This window comes from Lytechinus pictus, chromosome 8 (assembly GCF_037042905.1).
Source record: "Lytechinus pictus isolate F3 Inbred chromosome 8, Lp3.0, whole genome shotgun sequence".
Classification (NCBI taxonomy): domain Eukaryota; kingdom Metazoa; phylum Echinodermata; class Echinoidea; order Temnopleuroida; family Toxopneustidae; genus Lytechinus; species Lytechinus pictus.
This window is the reverse complement of record NC_087252.1, coordinates 33,625,420-33,650,567: the sequence shown is the minus strand read 5'-3', so window position 1 is coordinate 33,650,567 and position 25,148 is coordinate 33,625,420. Positions and strand designations below refer to the sequence as shown.

General features: G+C 37.2%; 1 protein-coding gene across 1 annotated transcript in view; it reads right to left on the bottom strand.

The window, feature by feature from the left end:
* The window catches only part of LOC135155283 (serine/threonine-protein phosphatase 6 regulatory ankyrin repeat subunit B-like), a 30,583-nt gene extending 6,869 nt beyond the window's left edge, over nucleotides 1-23,714 (bottom strand). Inside the window, exons 1-11 of the mRNA XM_064104222.1 lie at nucleotides 22,644-23,714; nucleotides 17,898-18,290; nucleotides 12,437-12,607; nucleotides 10,887-11,044; nucleotides 9,911-9,948; nucleotides 9,282-9,377; nucleotides 5,270-5,572; nucleotides 4,274-4,515; nucleotides 2,121-2,231; nucleotides 1,695-1,848; nucleotides 909-1,023 (exon numbers count right to left, since the gene is read on the bottom strand). Of these exons, the coding sequence (XP_063960292.1) occupies nucleotides 909-1,023; nucleotides 1,695-1,848; nucleotides 2,121-2,231; nucleotides 4,274-4,515; nucleotides 5,270-5,572; nucleotides 9,282-9,377; nucleotides 9,911-9,948; nucleotides 10,887-11,044; nucleotides 12,437-12,607; nucleotides 17,898-18,290; nucleotides 22,644-23,714 (2,852 nt within the window). The remainder of the gene's footprint in view (nucleotides 1-908; nucleotides 1,024-1,694; nucleotides 1,849-2,120; nucleotides 2,232-4,273; nucleotides 4,516-5,269; nucleotides 5,573-9,281; nucleotides 9,378-9,910; nucleotides 9,949-10,886; nucleotides 11,045-12,436; nucleotides 12,608-17,897; nucleotides 18,291-22,643) is intronic.
* Between the last annotated feature and the right edge of the window lie 1,434 nt (nucleotides 23,715-25,148).

The following is a 25,148-nucleotide window of genomic DNA, read 5'->3' as shown; positions in this document are numbered from 1 at the left end:
AAAGAAACATGAACCAATTTCCCCAGTCTTAAAAAACTTACATTGGCTACCTATCCAATCCCGCATACACTACAGAGTACTGCTATTCGCCTACCAATGTTTCCATCAGTTTGCTCCATTGTATCTCATTGAACTGTTAACACCATATAAACCTGACAGAATGCTACGTTCAAGTAAAAAGTCATTAGTACAGGTCCCACATACTGTGACAAAGTCATATGGGGAAAGATCAGTTTCACATGCAGCTGCTATTTTATGGAATAATCTGCCAGAATATCTTAGAAATATACATCCATACGAAAAGTTTAGAAATAGCTTAAAAACACATTTATTCACCATTTTGTAAACAATTAATATAAGAACCCAGTGCTCTCCCCTTCATCTCCATTTCTTTTGTAAAAAGCGCTTAGAGACATACAACTTTGCTTATGTATTTTGCGCTATACACAAAACGTTTCATTATTATTATTATCTTATAAATTGTAATGTTTGTAATATAAAAATTATGGAGATATTATTTTGAAAAATTCAGCCCATTTCATGCTTCGGGAAATGTTTTTATATACACAAGAAAAATAAAAAATAAAACACCGGACCAAAAAAGATTTCCATCATTTTTCCTGTCTTATCCTATACATCATAGTAAAGTAAACTATTTCGATATTATTTTTTCTTATTCGACCCTGAGATTACTTACATATTAGGTTTAGTTATTTGACATGTATAGATATTGGATTCTAAGTCGAAATTGGAGTTAGCATTGAGAATATGCCTATTTCAGCGTACTTTATCTTTACCATGGCCCATAGTATATGTCATTCTGTCACGTGCTTGAAATAAATGAATTATTGAAATATTCCATTTGGTTAAGTTTTATTTGTCAATAATATATACTGTCAGATTTTCACCTTGTTTCAGAGGTAGAAGCAGAACCTATGGTTTCTACAGGATGATTGTCAGCTGATGAGGATGATGTCGCTATCGTTGATGGTGAGCAAGCTCCTCCCTCTGATATCACCGTAGCTGTTTATAATTAAGAGACAAATGACATTATATGGATATTACAAAATTTGAATTCAATGTAATTATTTGAATCGGACACTATGAACTAATTTAACATTTTTTTTATTCGCATAGTGGTATTCATATATTTGGTTGAATAATCATATTGCATCTTTGGTTCATTTAAGCATTATCTACATTAATCCTATTCATTAATAGGCACCTAGTATTGAGTCTGTAATTCTTCGGTGGTCGCGTGCATTCAGATGACAAGCCCCATCGGTTTTTATCAATCATAATCAAGCTGGTATTTCATCTGAAACAAAGAATTGAAGGTCCGATTTTCTATTTCTTTGTTAAAAAATACAAAACCAATAACATCAATAAACGCACGATAATATCCATGAAGATGTTGCACAAAATTTCGAACCTTTTTACTGATTTAATGATTCTCGTATTTTAAGGCCGAATTTAGAATTTAGTTTGTCATGTAAAAGAAAATAGCTGTTGAATAATTTGAAAAGGACATAGTCACTCTATGAAGGAATATGGATATATCATCAATATTTTCCTGAAATATATCTATACGAGATTTAGGCATCGTTGAACAAAGCATCTGTCTTTCCCTAGCTAGATCATGATATCGTCTACCATCGTGAACATAGCACTCATTCCTATTCGCTATTTTATACCTTTTAACGACATTGGAACGATGAGCGTATTCTTCGTTGTATTCTGTTGTAGGGTGATGTGTAGATTTACTGCATTCTCAGTAATGTTTTGTGTATCCACCTCGAACATTTTTTTGTGCTTATTTAGGTGACGAAATTCTCTTTCCTGGAGAATCTACAAGAAAATTACATAATGTTTGAAGGGAAATAAATGTTAAAAAATTAAATCAATAAGCTTTTCGTAATTAGATATAAAGCACTTTCTACGAGTTACTTTTTTAATTCTATAGATAGTTAATTGTTTGGGTCTTTGGAAGAAAACTTTATCTGACCTTGCCTGGTACAGAAATATGCAATATCATAGTGCGATCAGGTGATATAACTTGTAGGTTGTATCAAGTTACATTCGGGATACTTTTTGTTATAGAGTCATGAAAATGATATTACCTGAGGCTCGTCTTTCAAGGTGCTTTCTTTGCAAGAAATCTTCAATCCCCCGGACCTCCACCTAAATAAGAACTGCTCCTCAGGAATCGGGGCCTTATATTCTTCTGGAATCTTTGAAAAGCAAAATACAAATGCCATGGCAGAAAAGGCGTACATACCTGAACAGGGGCGGTGGAGCGAATTGAAAGTGGAGGGGGGGGGGGCACAGGGAAAACAGTGAACCTTTTTTTTCCAAAAGGGCACTATCTTAAAACAAAGAAAATATGACTTGCCGGTAGGCCTATCTACCCCGCTCACATGACTCATGAAACTTAAGGCACCTCAGTTTCATACTGTAATAATTGGGTTATTCAGAAAAGAAACAGACCATATTGCATCCCAATATACATAGGTGACCAAAGTAAGTCAATAATTAATTCACGTAGTTGAGAAGTTAGAGTCGCTATTATATAGCACAGGAATTCTTATTTTCCACAGTAAAACTAATGACAACGACATTACGAATTATATCCAAAATATGAAAATAAGGAGTAGCCTAAGATAATGTGCTATAATTTGAATCTTTTATTATCTTCTCGAATGTTTTCTATTTCTGATATTCAGGGTATATACCAGGGACTAACAACTTTTTCATCAATACAGATTTACTTGAAGTGACAGTTGATCACTTCATATCTGCTAGTTATACTTTTCTTTGTTGGCAATCTTCAATGTTTTGTCATCTTAATATTCATGATTTCATAAATTTGGTTTCTCTAAATTTACCATATCTGGATCTAGTACGATATGATGGCAACCAAGCCTGATTGTAAAGACTTTCTCATATATTAATTGCTGCAGTTGCGAGTTTAGCTTAAACACCGGTAACGTGTAACCCACGTACACCTGGGCGTGTGGGCCCGCGATTTAATGTGTTTGTACGTGCGTGTGCCTGGTTAAAGAGCACACGGTGTGAAAGGATGTTTTTAAGAACACATTTTTTTTTATTTATTCTATTACAAATGCATCTTTAAACGCATGTTTAACACCCGCAAACTTAAATTCAGATACTTTCAGTCCTATTGGACAGAGTGCAGCGTCAAAAATATTTCACCACCCCCATTTATATATATATATATATATATATATATATATATATATATATATATATATATATATATCTATATATATATACATATACTTATATACATGACGATATTTCATTCCTCGTGTTGGAAACAGATGAGATAAAAGAGGCAAATAGGTACATAGTTCCAGCAAAGTTTATTTTCAAGTATATACAGTATATACAGTGCGTCTCACAAAAAACGAAACCGAGATTTATCGATGATCGAATCACAAATACAATAGAAAAATGACCTACCACTGTAAAGCTTAGAATCTCCTCTTCCATCTCAAATTACTTAGATTATCTCTCATTCACGCATGAGTGAGAAAAAATAATTTGAAGAGGGAATACCAAAAAAGTCATTTGGCGGGCTGTATAAGGGTTTCAAAAAAGACAACCACTTTTTTAAAAAGTTCAATATCTGCTCTTTAATTTGATACCTCATTTCCAGAAAATGGTCAAGAAATAACAAAGTTATGGTTATTTGAAATAAGGCTTGATTTTCAAAAAAATCATAAAATGATGAGGTTCTACAGGCTAGCGTTCAAACTCACTTGACACTCCGTTTTGTTGACGATCAGCCATGCATTAAGTCTTTTGTTAACCATGCGATAGCTTCTGTGGGAAACCGGTGAAAACACGTTTATTTAATGAAATTATGGAAATACAAGCATTGTTTCGAGGGAACACAACTTTTTTACTTCTTGACCATTTTTTGACCAGATATTGAACTTTTTAGGCATGTGAATTTCTTTTTGATATTCAGATACCCCCCGCCAAATGAGTTTTTGGTATCCTTTCTTCCAATTGTTTTTGCTCACTCATGCGTGAATGAGGCATAATCTATTAAAGTAATACCAGATGAAAGAGGAGATTCTAAGCTTTACATTGGTAGGTCATTTGTCTATTGTATTTGTGATTAACTCATGATAAATCATCGCTTAATCTCGGTTTCATTTTTTCTGGGACGCACTGTATATCTGTTCTAAGGAAAATTCAGAGAATATTTAAAGAAATGTGATGGAAGCATTCCAATAAGACTAACCTGCTCTTCTTCAGTGTTTTGGTCCCTGACATTGACCCACACAACGGGCATGGGATTTCTAGGTGCTGGTACAGGAATGATTGGTGTACAAATAATGACTTTCCCAATAAATATCTTTCTTATTGTAGCAATAATCCAAAATTCTGAGAAGGGTTCCAGGTAGATATCTAGATCGCGATCTCTCACAACACACTTTGGGATTCTCGTGCTGGTGGATAGAATCGCTGTAAACTTAGTAGAATCTGTAATATCATTAAAATAGAAAATAGAAATGTGTAATTCCTCTTTCTTCAAACCCACGAAGAAAAGGAGATCATCCTGTAGTAAATATATGTATCGTTAAAAAAAATCAAAATAAACTAATTTTATGTGAACGGCCTTTTCCCAACACTTTATCGAAAGCGGGAAATTAGATTGATTGATGAAACAGAAGTGGAAAATTATTAATCTACAGAATAGAAAGAAGAACGTTTCGTTTACATTCAGTCTAAACCTTCTGACTATTTACTATATAATACCGGTACTCAAATTAGTTAGCATTGGAAACGGGCCGTTTTGTTCTAATTATCCCCTAGATTCTATGACGTCATCTTATGTGGAATTAAGTTGTGATTACATGCATTTGTTGTAACAAACGCTTATGGTGTTAGTGACTGATTTGTCAGTGACTTGTTAGCGCTAACAACACCTTCACTAAGTAACAGCGCTTCTGTGCGGCCGCTACACGCCAGTGAAAAAACCCAATAAGCCCATGGCATAATCGGATCTTGCCATATATGGGTGTAACAGTAAAAATTGAAGAAACTTATTCGTTGTATTCTACTCCTTTATATCTTTTAAACGGTGTCTAGTTGTTTGGGTCATAATGAACTATATTGTAATTTTAAAATAAAAATCAATATATCATCTGCAATAGTATTACTCAGTTCTTCAGAAATGTGATGGGGAAAACTTAGTGAAAGGAAAACGACCAAAGAGGAAATAGAAAAGGATTACCGTTCTTGCGATAATAGATGTAAACTTCTGCATCAGTAGGCTTTGTAAATGCACCACAGTGGGGCATTGTTACTCTTACAGGACTGTCAAACATTGCGTCCGAAGGCGACATCTTTAATCCAACCGATATGATGGCTTCTGTCTCTTTTAGCTTTAGCTCAAGTGGCACCTCTTCAATCACTTCCACAGTGATGTCCTTTGCACTGTAAATTTCATATTTGGAAATTCTGACAGTAATGCCATGCTTCTCAATTTGAATCAAGTCATATTCTTCATCAGTATGACCCTCATCGATTTCTGCAGCTTGTAGACGGGTCAATATATGGTTTAACCCGGAACAAATTGCAACAAATGATTTTGTAACAGTATTTTGTACTATTTGACCTCAGGAATAACATACTAAAAATCTACCAAAATCCGCATCCGGGAAAATTGTTATTTTCAAGATGGCGTCCAAGATGGCTGCCGGTTCACTAAAAATGGATATAACTCACTCATTATCCACCCTAGAATCCTATTTGGGTTCATATTCCATGGTCCAATGGGTAAAGGAATTTATTTATACAAGTTAGAGTGAATATTAGCACTCCAGGGTACCAGGAAAATCCAAGATGGCGACCAAAATGGCTGCCGTAGTCTAAAAAATCCACTATTCATCTATTACTTACTTAAGTTGCTTTAATTTGGTTTCCATGAGATTGTTTCAATGATGAAGTAGTACGTCGGGACAAGTTACAAGGATAGCCAGTGGTCTGGTGTGTCAAAAATACAAGATGGCTTCCAAAAATTGAGTTTGAAATGGCTATTAATCCTTAAAATGGACATAGCTCATATCACATCCACTTGAGAGATATGATTTTGGTGTCTAGACCATGGTTTCAATGGTCAAATAATACATTGGGGCAAGTTACAAGGACAGTCAGTGGTCCGGTATTTTCAAAAATCCAAGATGGCTTCCAAAAATGGAGTAAAAAAATGCTGTTGCTACTAAAAAAACCCAACATAGTTTGTTCAATATCCGGGAATATTATTTTTTGTTTTGCCTATACCATGGTTAAATGGGTCAAATAATGAATCGGGATCAGTTACAAGGACGATTGGTGGTAAAGTATGTACAAAAGTCCACGGTGGCTTAAAAAATAGTATCAATCAGCCGCGATAGTATTTAAAAATGGACATAGTTCATGTTTTATTCGTCAAGGGCATATGATTTTGTTGCCTATATCATGGTTTCAAAAGGCAGGAAATTAGTTACAAGGACAGTCAGTGGTCCACTATGTCGAAAATCTAAGAAAGCTTCCAAAAATCGGACCCTAAAATGACTGTTGTTACTTTAAAAATGGACATAGTTCATTTAAAATCCACCTAGGAGATATGATTTCGGTGTCCACACTATGGTTTCATGGTTAAAAAAATACGTTTGGACTGGTAACATTGATATGCAGTTGTCCAGTTTGCCTAAGACACAAGAGGGTTTTTAAAAAAGGAATATAAAACGACGCATATCATTCAATAGTGGTCAGAGTTCTACAATATTCATCTGCAAGAAATAATGTTGGTGTCCAAATTGTGGTATGAAGGGTCAAATAATACATTCGGACAAGTAACAAGGATGGTTAGTACTCCATTTTTTCAAAGAATCCATGATGGATTCTAAAATTTCATCAAAATGGGTGCTGTTACCAACTCATGAAGCAATATGATAACTTGTCCCCATGCATTTAGGCACCAAGATTATTTCTAACAGGTAGATAATTTATGGAGCAGTAGTCACTTTACATGCTTTAAGCCAACTTGGATTTCAAGGCAAAATGGATAGCTGCATATCATCGTAACCAGTCCCAAAGTATTGTTTGACCCTTGGAACCAAAATAATATCCCCAAGGTGTATTTATAATGTTCTACATCCACTTTTACGTACCACCAGTAATTTAAGACCCCCATTTTTTATTTATTTATTTATTTCGTTTTGTTTACCCAGGGTACCCCATCAGTGGACTAAACACTGTTTTTCTTGGGGGCCCTGCATACAAGTAACAAATACATATATTAACAAGTACAAACAATGAAAATGTATTAAACAAGGAAGAAAATATGTTCATGTTTTAAAGCCATCTTTAATTTTTGGACATACCTGCATGACACCTGACTGTCCTTTCAACTTAACCCAATGTATTGCTTGACCCTGTAAACTCTAGTATAGACAGTAAAATCATACCTCCAAGGTGTATTTATAATAAACTATGCATACTTTTAAGTAGCAACAGTCAATTTACACCCTTTTTTTTGAAGTAATCTTGGATTTTTTAACATACAGACAACTGACTGGTCTTGTAACTTACCCTAGTGTATTACTTGATCCTTTTAAACCATGCTTTTAACACCAAACTTATATTCCCCAGACAGATATTATATAAGTAACACTTTTATAAGTAACATCACACATTTCTTACTCCATTTTTTGGAAGCCATCTTGTAATTTTGGACATACTAGACCACTGACTGCCATTGTCTTGTCCTAATATATAATTTGACCCTTGAAATCATAGTTTAGACACCGAAATCATATCTCACAGGCGGGTTTAAAATGAGCTATGCCACTTTTAAGTATTAACAGTCATTTCAGAATCAAGTTTTGGAAGCCATATTGCATTTTTGGTCATACCAGACCATTGACTGGCCTTAAAACCTGTCCTAATGTATTATTTTGGCCCTTAAACCAGACTGGTTTAGACACCAAAATCGCATCTCCCATGCCGATATGAAATAAGCTATGTCCGCTTTAAGTAGCAGCAGTCAATTTAGAATCAATTTTTGGAAGCCAATTTAGATTTTTTTGGACCGACCAGGCCACTGACTGTCCTTGTAACTTGCCCTAATGTATAAATTGATCCTTGAAACTAGTGGTTTAGACACCAAAATCACATTTCCAGGCCAATATGAAATGAGCTTTGTCCGCTTTAGTTATCAGCAGCATATTTTTAAGACCAATTTTTGGACGCCATCTTCGATTTTTGGACAAACCAGACCGTTGACTGTCCTTTTAACTTATCCTAAGATATTATTTGACCCTTGAAACCAGTGGTTTAGACATAAAAATCACATATCCCAGGCCAAAATGAAATGAGCTATGTCCGCTTTAAGTATTAGCAGCCATTTCAGAATCGATTTTTAGAATCCATCGAGGATTTTTGCACATACCAGACCACTGATTTTCCTTGTAACTTGTCCCAATGTATTATTTGACCCATTTAACCATGGTTTAGGACACAAAAATCATATTTCTGGACATTGAGCAAACTATGTCGGATTTTTTAAAAGTAGCAACAACAATTTTCGACTCCATTCTTGGAAGCCATCTTGGATTTTTTAACATACTGGACCACTGACTGTGCTTGTAACTTGTCCCAATGTCTTATTTGACCACTGAAATCATGATGTAGACATCAAAATCATTATGTCCAGGCGGATATGAAATGATCTATGTCCATTTTAATTATCAACAGCCATTTTAAACTCCATTTTTGGAAGCCATCTTGGATTTTTGGAAAAACCAGACCACTGGCTGTCCTTGTAACTTGTTTCAATGTAATATTTCACCCTTAAAACCATTGAATAAAAAACAAATTTAGATGAATTGTGGATTATCAGCTTACGGCTGCCATTTTGGGCGCCATCTTGGATTTGCCTGGTACACTGGAGGGCTTATAATTCATTCTAGCATAAATCAATTTTTGTACCCCCACACCATGAAATATGAACCGAAATAGGATTCTAGAGTGGATAATGTGTCAGTTGTATCCATTTTCAGTTAATGGCGGCCATCTTGGACGCCATCTTGAAAATAACCACTTTCCCGGATGCGGATTTAGGTAGATTTTTAGTATGTTATTCCTGAGGTCAAATAGTACAAAATACCGTTGAAAAATCATTTGTTGCAATTTGTTCCGGGTAAGGCTATTTTTGGTCGTATATTGACCCGTCTATTGGCTTTGAGTTTTATTTTGCTTACTCTGATCCCTCTTATCATTCTGGGACATAGTGACATCCTCTAAAGTTGCGGCAGCAGAGACTTCAGATTCCTTGTGACGTTCTTTATTCACGCTTTCTGTGCATTTGTTGAAGAAGAGTGAATAAAAACTGGCACAATGAGCCTTCACTGATTGACACAGGGCAATGAACTTCAACGAACACTGTTTGGTTACAGAAATACATTGGATGCCCCCCCCCCCCCCCACACACACACACACACACCCCCCACGCACATGCATCTACAGACCCTCATACAGACAAACACATTATTAGTATTTTGTCTCTTATAAAGGATATGAATTTAGATATACTAATAGTAATATGAAATTATTATTACTAATATTACTAATAATAATAACAATAATGATATTGATAACACTAACAACAACAACAATAATAACAATAATTCTTATCTACCAAGTCTTGCAAACTGTTCTCCCAACGGGCCCTGCACAATTTACCCTTCCCTTTTCAAAAACATCGAGAGCCTGACAAGGCAGGAGGTCTAAATTGTAAGTCTGGGATCGAACCCACTGCCTCCTATTAATGAGGCAGACACTCTACCACTTAGCCACCAATATCACTTGTGATGTTTTGCGTGCATCTTACCTTGATAATAATGGGCCTCTTCAGGATGAGATTTCATTCTGAAAATTAATCAAAATGAATCAATAACAACCATTAAATCAACAAGGTATGAAGACATAACATTGACAATGATGGCACATGATCCCTTGACATGTAAGCTCCAAGATGTCAAAGATATCTTTTGAAGGACAAGTCCACCCCAGCAAAAACTTGATTGAATAAAAAGAGAAACATTCAACAAGCATAACACTGAAAATTTCATCAAAATCAGATGTAAAATAAGAAAGTTATGGCATTTCAAAGTTTCGCTTCATTTCACAAAACCGTTATATGCATATCTCGGTCGGTATGCAAATGAGGAACTGATGACATCACTCACTTTGTATTTTATTATATGAAATATGAAATATTTTTATTTTCTCGTCATTGGCATGTGAAATGAAGTTGAAATATTGTATAATTCAAACAATAAAAAACAAAAGATGTAGTGAGTGAGTGACATCATCGACTGATTTGGATGTAACTGGCTCGTTCATTTAACTATTTAGCTAAAAATAAGCGAAACTTTGAAATGAAATGTCATAACTTTCTTATTTTACATCCGATTTTGATGAAATTTTCAGCATTGTGCTTGTCTGATTTGTCTCTATTGATTCAAATCAGCATTTTTCTGAAGTGCACTTGACCTTTAAATATACAGGAAATGCAAAAGAAGATGGAAAAAAAAGCATCAACGAACAAAGAATCTTGTAATATCACCACTCACGAAGTATATTTTAACAAATTAAGAACTATATTTCCTCCTCATTGTTTTAAACTTTTGAACTTTCAAGACAGAACTAGGAATTCAAATGTATTTTTTCATTATAGAGTGTTTAACATAGTCACTTTCTCATTAATATCATTTCTTTAAAAAGAATGAAATTATGGATTAGAAAAAGGTGTTCCAATTGACACGACATAGGCTTATAGGTTTACTCATAAAAAATAGAATCACCTCGATAAGATCATCTGTCTAACCACTTCATCTTCGGCATAGTGGATTGGTAATTTTCCTGACTTATCTTCCACGTCTGTCTTAGCTCCATTGTCAAGTAAATAAAACACCAAAGCCTTTTCGGGTGATAGGTTTCCATTGTAAAACTCGTCTGAAATCTAAATCAAACAAAACTAGTAAACCAATGCCTGTTATTTCAATCGATCTTACAACCGTGGAGTGGGTGATACCCCCCCCCCCCCCCCGAGTCTCCGCTGTCGGTAATGCGGTCGTGATTAAACTGCCTTGATCACAAGAATCCCCGTTAAATTACGAAAACATTTTCATGCTAAAAAATACCAGATAATCACTCCTGCCTTCACACCGCACCGAAACACTCTCCGGGGAAATTTCTCACAATCAACCCCTAAAAATAATGTATGTAAACTTTAATTCAATTCTAGCTTGGTACTTTGTATAGATCAGGGCCCCGTCTTACAAAGAGTTACGATTTATCCAGTCAATCGTAACTCTATGGAAATCAATCAGTGTCATAATTTTTTCTACAGGAAATGTACTTTTTGAACAAAGGCGAACACACCAAATTGTCAAGAAAACAAAGAATTTGTGGATATACATTCATATCTAGGTGTTTTTTTAACAAACATGCACTTTTATTTTGACTTTGCCGGCTTTCCATATTTGCGATTGATTCCGGGGATTGATTGGATCAATCGCAACTATTTATAAGACGGGCCCTAGGAAACAAAATTTAATATCCTGCGTCACGTGATCCTGAAGTGTGATTTGCTATGACACCACTAAATTATCGTATAATATCTCGTACGATATCCGATAAAGCACTTTCATGCGTATGTGTAGCCTGCAGCTGTGCAAACCCCTCACTCGAGTAAAGGGTCTAAATGTGCAGCCTACTCATGTTGCCTTGTTTACTGAAGGTTCTTGCATGTGCTAGTCTTTGCGTGGAGACTCACTTGCTCATCAAATTTTCAATCAGGGTCTGTTCCTGCAGACTAGCTTATGTGAGCCAACCACTGATACAAACGAATCGAGAGTAGGGTAGTGTTAAAACTAGTCTGCAAGCACAGACCCTGATTGAAACTTTGATCAACAAGTGTATCTCCACGCACATACAAAAAGGGATAGGGCCTTCAGTACACATGGCATGAGTAGGCTGCAATTCAGACCCTTTATCGAGTGAGGGGTTTGCACGGCAGACTTTGTTAAAACCGGGGTGCAGTTGGTCATTCGATTAGTGTGTGGAATTTAGAGCAGAGAAATTGTCACAGGAGCAAATGTCATGGAAGTGGAAGGGATCTGTTACTGAACAGTAAAAACAATGTAGTCACTAATAAAAATTATGATGTGGTATGTAAGTGCTTCCATCAAATTTAGCTTTAGCTATCCTAAAACATACAAAATCTAATTTCCACAAAGCATCGAGAGATGGGAGAAATGTTCAAAATATAATGCAAAATGATATCCCAGTTCATATCATTCTAATTATTGAATCTTTACTGAAGTTTAGACCGAAATCAAGTATGAATCACCTTTCGTAGCGTGTAGCTTTCTTCTACATTTCTCCCAGTTTTGTAACAGAGTTTGATGGCTTCATGGAGACACATCTGACCGTCAGCTGACTGGACATTGAGATCAGCTCCTTGAGACACTAAGTTCTCAATCGTGGTGGTTTGACCATTTTGTATTGCAAGATGAATATCCTTTAAAATCAGTTAGGATTCAAGAGGGTTGGTTAGTTTATCCAGGGAAAAGTTTTGCGCCAATTTCAAAATCAAATTTTTATTGAACCAACATTTTGGCCATTTGGGGAACGATTTGACAAGATCTTCAAATCTTTTACAAGCATAAGTTCTTTTTTCTATAGAGCCGAGTACGGGTGTGGCTGAAAAAAGGGAGCAGTGATGTAGGTTTATTGTTACAAGGGCCTATCGCTTATTGGAATGTTATAAACATTTATAATTATTAACTGAGGACTGTTCTTTCTGACTGAATGACTGGCACTTTTTTTATCAGTCAGTCTGTAGGTCCCTGTGTTAATGAGCAAACGAGCAAGATTTATCCAAATCCTCTCGTGGCAGAATTCACATCCATACAAAATCTCGCGAACTGTGAGTGTTTTTACTCAAAGAATTTAACCATTCTTTTTTATTGATTGTATTTGTCATGTTTGTACCATAGGAAAAAAGTAGACATTAATCTTGTATATTGGTTTTTTCTTTTCAATAAAATATTTTGATAAATAAGGGGATTTCAGTCCTGAAAAGATGCCTGAAACAGGATTTTCTTCCCATGTTTTCTTTCAAATTGCGCATTTTTTATGTTTTGGGCACAGATACTATTCATATCATCAGAAATCTAAAACTCTTTACTTTCTTACAATGTCACTCTTGATACGTGGCACCTTTTAGATGGATTAACTGCCAGCTTTTTCCATCAAGATGCACGACGAGATTTCTGAAATTTCTGAGTAACATAAATCCAGAGTTATTATTTATTTGATTTATTTATTTATTCACGTTTTCTTTAAAAGACAGGGTAGTCCCATTAAAGCCAAAAGGCCTGCTATACAAGGGAGCCCTGTCAAAGTGTACATACATGATAAATATAACGAATACAGAAATAAAAACAGTGAATGAAAATGAATAAAATAACGCTTTTCATAGAAAAAAAAATCACAAATGAAATGAGTATAAAATATTGAAAATAATATATAAACACAAGGACAAAGCATGATGGGCAAGTACAAGTAACGAAAAAAGAACATTATAAGACAATGGTTATTATGGTTACGTAGAAAATCTGTTCAAATGGTCTGGTTTTGCCTAAGGCGTCTTTTGAAGATTTGGAGGGAAGGGGATGTTTGAATATGAAGTGGTAGGGAGTTGAAAAGTTTGGTTGCAATATATGAAAAGGAACGTTTTTTGTTATCTGTTTTGGGCTTAGGAAGGTATAACTGATTGGTAAGAACATGTCGAGTAGGGTAGATGGTATGACGATAAGTAATTAGTCTTCTGAGATATGGAGGGGATAATCCATTTAATATTTTATAAACTAACACGCAATATTGATAATTAAATCTAGAGTGTATGGATTGCCACTTTAAACTATTATGTAATTGAACGGTCGGGGTATAATAATCAGCGTTTAATATGAGGCGGGCATATTTATTTTGACATCTTTGTAATCTTAAAATGTTTTTCTTGGTTGAAGACGCCCAGACTGTACTGCAATAGTCAATGTGGGGAAGGATTAATGTATAATACAGTTGTTTTAAAGATACTTCATTCAGGCACTGTTTAATTCTTCTAATAGAATGGATAGAATATGTTATTTTTCTAATAACCTCGTTGACATGAGGAGACCAGTCAAGATGATGGTGTACAACAACTCCTAGGTATTTAATCTCATTTACATTCTGAAGCGTTTCACCATTCATTTTTATTTCTAAATTTGATATCTGTTTCTTTCTGCTTGAAAACAACATGACCTTGGTCTTATCTGTGTTAACAATCATACCGTTTTTCCAAAACCATTTCGTAAGGATGTTAATGTTTCTTTGCAATTGTTTTTGTACAGAGTCTCTTCCATAACTTGGAATGAAAATAGCTGTGTCATCTGCGTATAAAGATAAGTGTGTTTTAGGTTGGAAGGGTAAGCTAGTAATATCATTAATGTACATACAAAAAATCAAGGGCCCCAAAATGGAGCCCTGCGGCACTCCTGAATAGACAGGGAGAAAATCACTGAGGGTGCCCTCAAAAGATACACACTGCATTCTACCGATAAGGTATGATTTGAACCATTCCAGTTCTAGTCATGTAATACCAAAATACTCTTACTTCTTTATAAGGAGGTTATGTGGTAGGATGTCGAACGCTTTTCGTAAATCCAAGAAAGCGGCACCAACCAATTGACCATTGTCAATGCTGTCATACAGATAATCACTGATTTCAGTTAGGCATGTTGCGGTTGAGTAATTTGACCTAAAGCCAGACTGGCGTTCACTCATAAGGTTGTGTTTTTTTAGGTAGGTAACTAAATGTAAGTGAACAGCCCTTTCAAAAATTTTGGCAACTACGGATAATAGATATATTGGACGAAAGCTATTTAAGTCACCACATGATTTCCCCTTCGGTATAGGTACAATCTTGGCAAGTTTAAAATCGGAAAGAAATTTACCTTTTCGTATTGAATAATTAAAAACATGAGCTATTGGCGATGCAATCTCATGTGCACCCATTTTCAAAAGTTTAGGGTGTAGATCATCTAAACCAATGGACTTGGTACAATCCAAGTTATCAAGCTCTCTTTGAATAAATTCAGTAGATATTTCTTCAAGGATAAATTTGGATTGGGCTCGTTTCAGTCCATTCAAAGCTTCGTTTCCAATATCTTCTTCGTTCATTCTTTCTAAAGCTGATTTACCAACATTACTAAACATCGAATTAAACTCACGAGCAATCCTTAATCTATCTGACACAAGTTCACCTTCAATCATTATGTCCGACTTGTTACTTGGACGTTTATTTGGTAGCAAGCTATTTAAAATATTCCATCTTTTCTTCATGTCACTGCCCGCAATTTGGAGCTGCTTTCTAAAATACGCCCTCTTTAACTTTTTATTGAGGATATTGGCTTTGTTTCTATAACTTTTAAATCTGCTATAATAGATGGGATCTTTGGTCTTGTTAAACCTTTTCTTGTTAAAGTCTCTTTCTCTTGCAATGACAATGTTCTGATTGGTTGAATGGTATTAGCAAAACAACAGACGCGGGTAATATGAAGAGATTACCACATAGTGAGTCTGAACTTGCAGAGGCACTGTGTGGGAACATTATAACAAATAAAGATCATTGTATTGTAAATACAATTTATGGTTTTCAACCCAGAAAATAAGATAGTATTGATCGATCTATTTGATAAATCAGAAAAAAATGTGGGAACCAGCATTAAACCTCTCTACTACTGACTGCAGTTAAGCGACTGTACGTCCAGGCCATCACTGGTCCATTGTGACTGTGCCATATGGTACAGTCGCTAACCGTCAATCAGTTGGATAGAGGTACAAATTCTGCTGGATCCTAATTTTTTCTGATTTGTCAAATAGATCGATCAATGCGATCTTATTGACAGGGTTGAAAGCCATAAGTATTTACAATATAATGAAACTATCCCTGTAAGCCTTTAATATTCCAACTAGAAATCAATCAATAAATAAAATTCTTACTATTTAATATACTCAACACATCCGCATATTCAAAAATGAATTATTTGAATTTGTATAATCGAAAGGGAATTCTGCATTTACATGTGTACAGTACGTCCCCCAAAAAAACTATACACTTTTGAAAAGGCTGCCAAATAAAAAATGTAGCACTTTGGGGAAAAAGACTAACATTTATGGAAAGTCAATAAAGTCAACTTTCAAATGACACCAAAAAGTCGGAAAACTATTCATGCTCGAGCTAGCACTGCCTACTGAAACAAAGGGTATGAAAATTAGGGTGGGCTGGAATTAGCCTTCCAATTTATGTAAGTTTCTGAGAGGCAAATCCTTTCGTTCTTGAAAAGTTAAGGGCATTGTGATAAATTAATGATCAACCGTGACTAGTTTCGGTTGTTTAAGCAAATTTTATAAATTATTAGATTGAACTTTAATGCACGAGTGCACACAAATTACATTTTTGGGGCAGCATTTCAACTTTATCATTTGGATCGCTTTTTGGGCAGTATTTCAACTTTATCATGTGGATCTCAGCAATGTTTTCATGGGAGTCGGGAGAATAGGGAGTGAGATAGGACATAAGTGGGAGAATTAGGTTGATGGAATAAGGGTCAACAGAACATTCAACCCCCGCCCCCTGCCTCTTTCCCGCCCTCCCCTCCTGAATCCAGAAAGTGAGACAAAGAGAGAGAGAGGGGGGGGGGCTGGGAAATGGAGGTGGAGAGTGGAGGGTACATATGACCTTTAATTTGTAAAAGGACAAAAGGAAGAGGAATGCAATTTTAACCAAGTCTTAGCATATCTCGCCCTCTTGCATGTAACAAGTACCATCACATTACTCTGACTCTCACGAACAAACTTCTGATGTCCACAAGATGAATATGCTACACTAAAATTACAATTCCTGTTCACTCATGCATTACATTTCAATTTAGTAACTCGTGAAATTTGCCAAAGAAACTATAACTTATCTCACTCATAAATAGCATATTAGCGTAAGCTTTGTAAGTTACAAAGTACTAACCTCTCAAAAAAACTGTAAGGCTAATTCATGCCCTGCCTAGCCAAACTTTGGATCTCAGGAGGAGAGATGTGGGGGGAGGGGGTAGAGATGGAGGGAGGGGTTGCTAAATGTTCTGTTGACCTTTATCCAATCAACGTACTTCACCTACCTAAGTCATATTACCCCCTCTTCTCCTGAATGTCATGAACACATTGTTGAGATCCACATGATAAAGACAAAATGCTGCACTAAAAATTGCAATTCATGATCACTCATGCATTAAATTTCAATTTAATAACGCATTAAATTTTCACAAACAACAAACTGATCACATCTGATCTTTAATTCACCAAATAACCCTCAACTTTGCAAGTACCAAACAAAAAGACCTGAAAGAAATTAGAAGGATAATTTCGGCCCACCCTAATTTTTGTACCCTTTGTTTCAGTGGGCAGTGCTCGCTCAAGCATGAATAGTTTTCAAACTTTTTGGTGTCATTTGAAAGTTTACTTTATTGGCTTTCCATATCTGTAAGTCTTTTCCCTTAAAAAAGAAAAAAATACTTCTTATTTGGCAGCCATTTCAAAAGTGTATAGTTTTTTGGGGGGACGCGCTGTAGTGTCAAATTCTTATTTTTGCTGCACAAGCCAACCTGAAATGCTCGATATTGTTATCGCCCCTCCAATTGGCTCTACTCTCCCTTCATTCTCTGCCCTGATGATACCAGATAACACTACAATGGTTCTATAAGCCAAATATTTACCTCGGTATTGAAAGCTGTGTTGAGACGTTTTGCCATGATCATCAGAGGAAATAACAAACGTAGATGTTTCTGCTGATGAAGAATTTCTTCATCAATACTCGCACCTTCAGTTTTCAGAAACTTAACAACATCAATATGATTTCTTAAAAGTGCGAAGTTTGAAGATTTCCAACCATTTTCATTTTTTATGTTCACCTCAGCACCTTGACTGACGAGATATTTGGTTACATCAAGATGACCATTATGAGCAGACAAGTGTAGTGCAGTCCAAGAATTGTTATCTCCTTTATTCACCTCAGCCCCTTGACTGATGAGATATTTGATTACATCAAGATTACCATTATGAGCAGCGAAGTGTAATGCTGTCCAACCATCGTTATCTCCTTTATTCACCTTAGCCCCTTGACTGATGAGATATTTGGTTATATCAAGATTACCTTTCTGAGCAGCAGCGTGTAATGCAGTGCAACCATTGTTAACTCCTTTATTCACCTCAGCCCCTTGACTGATAAGATATTTGATTACATCAAGATGACCATTATGAGCAGACGAGTGTAGTGCGGTCCAAGAATTGTACACTCCTTTATTCACATCAGCCCCTTGACTGATGAGATATTTGATTACATCAAGATGACCATTATGAGCAGCAGCGTGTAATGCAGTGCAACCATTGTTAACTCCTTTATTCACCTCAGCCCCTTGACTGATGAGATATTTGATTACATCAAGATGACCATTATGAGCAGACGAGTGTAGTGCAGTCCAAGAATTGTACACTCCTTTATTCACCTCAGCCCCTTGACTGATGAGATATTTGGTTACATCAAGGTGCCCATTCTGAGCAGCAAAGTGTAATGCAGTCCGACCATTATAATCTAATTTATTCACCTCAGCCCCTTGATTGACGAGATATGTGGTGAGATCAAGATTACCATTCAGAGCAGCAAAGTGTAATGCAGTCGCACCCTTGTTATCTCCTTGATTCACCTCAGCCCCTTGACTGATGAGATATTTAGTAACATCAAGATGACCATTCTGAGAAGCAAGGTGTAATGCAGTCCGACCATTGCTAACTCCTTTATTCACCTCAGCCCCTTGACTGATCAGATATTTGGTTACATCAAGATGACCATTCTGAGAAGCAATGTGTAATGCTGTGTAGCCATTTTTATCCTCTTTCTTAACCTCAGCCCCTTGACTGATCAGATATTTGGTTACATCAAGATTACCATTATGAGCAGCGAAGTGTAATGCAGTCCGACCATTGTAATTTAATTTATTCACCTCAGCCCCTTGACTGATGAGATATTTGGTTACTTCAAGGTGCCCATTGTGAGCAGCAAAGTGTAATGCAGTCCGACCATTGTAATTTAATTTATTCACCTCAGCCCCTTGATTGACGAGATATGTGGTGAGATCAAGATTACCATTCAGAGCAGCAAAGTGTAATGCAGTCGCACCCTTGTTATCTCCTTTATTCACCTCAGCCCCTTGACTTATCAGATATTTTTTTACATCAAGATGACCATTCTGAGCAGCAAGGTGTAATGCAGTCCAACCATCGTTATCTCCTTTATTCACCTTAGCCCCTTGACTGATGAGATATTTAATTACATCAAGACGACCATTATGAGCAGCAACGTGTATTGCGGTGCGACCATTTTCTTCTCTATTCACCTCAGCCCCTTGACTGATGAGATATTTAGTTACATTAAGATGACCATTATGAGAAGCAAGATGTAATGCAGTCCGACCATTGCTAACTCCTTTATTTACCTCAGCCCCTTGACTGATCAGATATTTGGTTGCATCAAGATGACCATTCATAGCAGCAAGGTGTAATGCAGTCCAACCATTGTTATCCTCTTTATTCACCTCAGCTCCTTGACTGATGAGATATTTGGTTACATCAAGATGACCATTCTGAGAAGCAATGTGTAATGCAGTGCAACCAATAATAATTCCTTTATTCACCTCAACCCCTTGACTGATGAGATATTTGGTTACATCAAGATGACCATTCTGAGCAGCAAAGTGTAATGCAGTCCAACCATTGCTAACTCCTTTATTCACCTCAGCCCCTTGACTGTTCAGATATTTGGTTACATCAAGATGACCATTGTGAGAAGCAATGTGTAATGCAGTGTAGCCATTTTCATCCTCTTTCTTTACCTCAGCCCCTTGACTGATCAGATATTTGGTTACATCAAGATGACCATTCTCAGCAGCGAAGTGTAATGCAGTCCGACCATTGCTAACTCCTTTATTCACCTCAGCCCCTTGTCTGATCAGATATTTGGTTACATCAAGATTACCATTATGAACAGCAACGTGTAATGCAGTCCGACCATCGTTATCTCCTTTATTCACCTCAGCCCCTTGACTGATCAGATATTTGGTTACATTAAGATGACCATTCTGAGCAGCGAAGTGTAATGCAGTCCGACCATTGCTAACTCCTTTATTCACCTCAGCCCCTTGACTGATCAGATATTTGGTTACATCGAGGTGCCCATTCTGAGCAGCAAAGTGTAATGCAGTCCGACCACTGCTAACTCCTTTATTCACCTCAGCCCCTTGACTGATGAGATGTTTGGTTACATCAAGATGACCATTATGAGCAGACAAGTGTAGTGCAGTCCAAGAATTGTTATCTCCTCTATTCACCTCAGCCCCTTGACTGATGAGATATTTGGTTACATCAAGATGACCATTATGAGCAGAAAAGTGTAGTGCAGTCCAAGAAATGTTATCTCCTTTATTCACCTCAGCCCCTTGACTGATGAGATATTTGGTAGCATCAAGATGCCCATACAGAGCAGCAATATGTAATGCAGTGCAACCACTTTTATCCTCTTTCTTCATCTCAGCCCCTTGACTGATCAGGTATTTGATTACATCAAGATGACCATTATGAGCAGCAGCGTGTATTGCAGTGCAACCATTGTTAACTCCTTTATTCACCTCAGCCCCTTGGCTGATGATATATTTGGTAACATCAAGATGCCCATACAGAGCAGCAATATGTAATGCAGTGCAACCATTTTTATCCTCTTTCTTCATCTCAGCCCGTTGACTGATCAGGTATTTGGTTACATCAAGATTACCATTATGAGCAGCGCAGTGTAATGCTGTCCAACCATCGTTATCTACTTTATTCACCTTAGCCCCTTGGCTGATGAGATATTTGGTTACATCAAGGTGCCCATGATGAGCAGCAACGTGTAATGCAGTCCCGTCATCGTTATCCCCTTTATTCACCTCAGCCCCTTGACTTATGAGATATTTGGTTACATCAAGATGGCCATTCAGAGCAGCGATGTGTAATGCAGTCCAACCATCGTTATCTCCTTTATTCACCTCAGCCCCTTGACTGATCAGATATTTGGTTAAATCAAGATGACCTTTCTGAGCAGCAAAGTGTAATGCAGTCCAACCCTCGTTATTTCCTTTATTAACCTCAGCCCTTTGACTGATCAGATATTTGGTTACATCAAGATGACCATTCTGAGAAGCAGTGTGTAATGCAGTGCAACCATTGTTAATTCCTTTATTCACCTTAACCCCTTGACTGATGAGATATTTGGTTACATCAAGATGACCATTCTGAGAAGCAATGTGTAATGCAGTGTAGCAATTTTTATCCTCTTTCTTCACCTCAGCCCCTTGACTGATCAGATATTTGGTTACATCAAGATTACCATTATGAGCAGCGAAGTGTAATGCAGTCCAACCATTGTTATCTCCTTTCTTCACCTCAGCCCCTTGACTGATGAGATGTTTGGTTACATCAAGATGACCATTAAGAGCAGCGAAGTGTAATGGAGTCCAACCATTGTTATCTCCTTTCTTCACCTCAGCCCCTTGACTGATGAGATGTTTGGTTACAGCAAGGTGACCATTATGAACAGCAAAGTGTAATGGAGTCCGACCATCGTTATCTCCTTTTTTCACCTCAGCGCCTTGACTGATGAGATGTTTGGTTACATCAAGATGACCATTATGAACAGCAAAGTTTAATGCAGTCCGACCATCGTTATCTCCTTTTTTCACCTCAGCGCCTTGACTGATTAGATGTTTGGTAACATCAAGATGACCATTAAGAGCAGCGAAGTGTAATGCAGTCCAACCATCGTTATTTCCTTTTTTCACCTTTGCCCCTTGACTGATGAGATATTTGGTTATATCAAGATGACCACTCAAAGCAACATAGTGTAATGCAGTCCCACCGTTATCATTTCCTCGGTTTATCTCAGCCCCTTGACTGATCAGATATTTGGGTACATCAAGATGACCTTTCTGAGCAGCAAAGTGTAATGCAGTCCAATCATCGTTATCTCCTTTATTTACCTCAGCCCCTTGACTGATGAGATATTTGGTTACATCAAGATGACCATTCAGAGCAGCAATGTGTAATGCAGTCCAACCATCGTTATCTCCTTTATTCACTTCAGCCCCTTGACTGATCAGATATTTGGTTACATCAAGATGACCTTTCTGAGCAGCAAAGTGTAATGAAGTCCAATCATCGTTATCTCCTTTATTCACCTCAGCCCCTTGACTGATCAGATATTTGGTTACATCAAGATGACCATTCTGAGCAGCAAAGTGTAATGCAGTCCGATCATTGCTAACTCCTTTATTCACCTCAGCCGCTTGACTGATCAGATATTTGGTTACATCAATATGACCATTCTGAGAAGCAATGTGTAATGCAGTGCAGCCATTATTATACTCTTTCTTCACCTCAGCCCCTTGACTGATCAGATATTTGGTTACATCAAGATTACCATTATGAGCAGCGAAGTGTAATGCAGTCCAACCATTGTTATCTCCTTTATTCACCTCAGCCCCTTGACTGATGAGATGTTTGGTTACATCAAGATGACCATTATGAACAGCGGTGTGTAATGCAGTCCAACCATCGTTTTCTCCTTTTTTCACCTCAGCCCCTTGACTGATGAGATGTTTGGTTACATCAAGATGACCATTAAGAGCAGCGAAGTGTAATGCAGTCCAACCATCGTTATCTCCTTTTTTCACCTCAGCCCCTTGACTGATGAGATATTTGGTTATATCAAGATGACCACTTAAAGCAACATAGTGTAATGCAGTCCCACCGTTATTATTTCCTCGGTTTATTTCAGCCCCTTGACTTATCAAATATTTGATGACATCAAAATGACCACTGAAAGCAGCAATGTGAAATGCAGTCCAACCATTTTCATTTCCTTCTTTCACATCAGCCCCTTGACTGATCAGATATTTGATAGCATCAAGATGACCAAGGAGAGCAGCAAAGTGTAAAGCAGTCAGTCTTGTAACAGACTTTGTAATTTCAGCCCCTTGACCGATGAGAAATGTCAAAAGCTCCACTCTGCCGGTCTTTGCCGCAATCATTAACGGTGTCCAGCCTTCAGCGGTACCCTGATTCACGTTCGCCCCTTGACTGACTAGGCTTTTTACTTTATCAAGGTGACCATTCATTACAGCCATTTGTAACGGAGAGTAGTCATCTGTATTATCTTGAACCATGCTTGCTCTAAGATTATCGATGGATTTGGGTAATTTAGAAATTTCCTGTTGAGTAGCTAGATAATGTGATGTGACCACAGATGACTCCCTTTTCATCATTGAGTCCATGATGTTTAATTTCATTATTGCCGTGGGAGCATGGAAGTGGTGTAGCGGTTCTAACTCTCGCCTTGTAATCAGAGGGTCGTGTGTTCGAATCACACCAAGGCCTAGAGCCCTTTGGCCAGGCGCCATTGCCACTCTCTCCCATGTGCTAATTGGGTACTGGTAGGAAACAACCATCCTTGTGTTTGGTTTAGCAAGTGTGCGCCTAACAGGCTGTTTGAAATGCTATGAATCCAGTGACCAGGTAATAATAATTGTGAAGCACTTTGAATAGTCGTAGATTGATAAAGCGCTATATAAATGCCAATTATTGTTATTTCTTTTTATATGTGTGCAGGTAAACACCCTTTGGTATTTTATTCACTAGGTACAGATACTGATATTGATGCTGGTGACGTCTTCTATTTCCACGATACGTTTGTAAAGTTACCCTATACATTGTTAATGCCGTACTAACGTTTTACAACCACTGCAAAATGTAGAAATTAAAGGACCGGTAAACTGTGTGATATACTGTGTGAACCAATGTCGATTACTGGGGTGCTGTAGAGATAATTCAGGTGTAACGATGGAGCACTATGTCTTCCGATGAAAATCATGTACAGTCCATGCACTCGTTAGCTTTGTTTTAGACAAATGTGTTATATACTCGTTCTTCCCAAAGAAATCTCGGATGATAATACCCAAACATCTGGATGTAGTTTCCTGCAGTTAGAATGGCAGCGAGCGACGTTAAGTCCAGCATCGGGATTGACGGTGTACTAACTATTATGAATGAAACAGAACAGGGAAGTTATAATAGTCATGAAAGTCGCTTTCAATTAATAGAATGACGTTTAGAGTAGTCAGTCGCTCGCCCTATCCAGCATCTTAAAGGGGTGCATCCCCCCCAAAAAAAAAAATTATAATAAAAAAAATGGAATTGATGGCCTAAGCCGATTAACGAGTGAGCAAAGCGAGCGGGCAATTCGTCATGGTACGTCTGCTAAATTGCTTTTAAGGGAACAAGTACTGTACAATGAAGTAAAGAGATTGAAAGGGTCTGTACATCTAACTTCATATGATATTATTGCGAAAACTTAATAAGGGACTCTTTGAGAAATTGTCTTAATTTTTTTACAAATTAGGGGATATGAGGGGTAAGAGGAAAAAGATGGGGGACTTATTGAATCTAAAGAATAGGAATTTCATGGGCCAAGATAACCTGAGCGTGCTCATAGGATAGGGGTGTGTAGGGAGTGGGTTAGGGTATTGGGTGAGGGCGTGTGTGTGTGAGGGTGTGTGTGTGCGTGCGTGTGTCTAGTTGTGTGTGTCTGATGGCTGTCCCTACCCTCCCGGGATCTAATTACGCCAGTGTTGAGCACATATTGAACGCACTATTTTCCGGGATTTTGCCAGTGTTATTGGTCACATTTTTGATATTCAGAATTTTATTTCTCGATATGGATGAAATAGAGCTTGCACATTGTTGGGCAAAAACTCGCTAATTACAATCGTTCACAAAAACCTTTGAAAAATGGTAGTTTGGCTATGGGTTCATGTGACATACAGGGTAACGCCGCCTGGTACCGTATTAACTATTCAATATCTGCCCATGAATACATAATATGC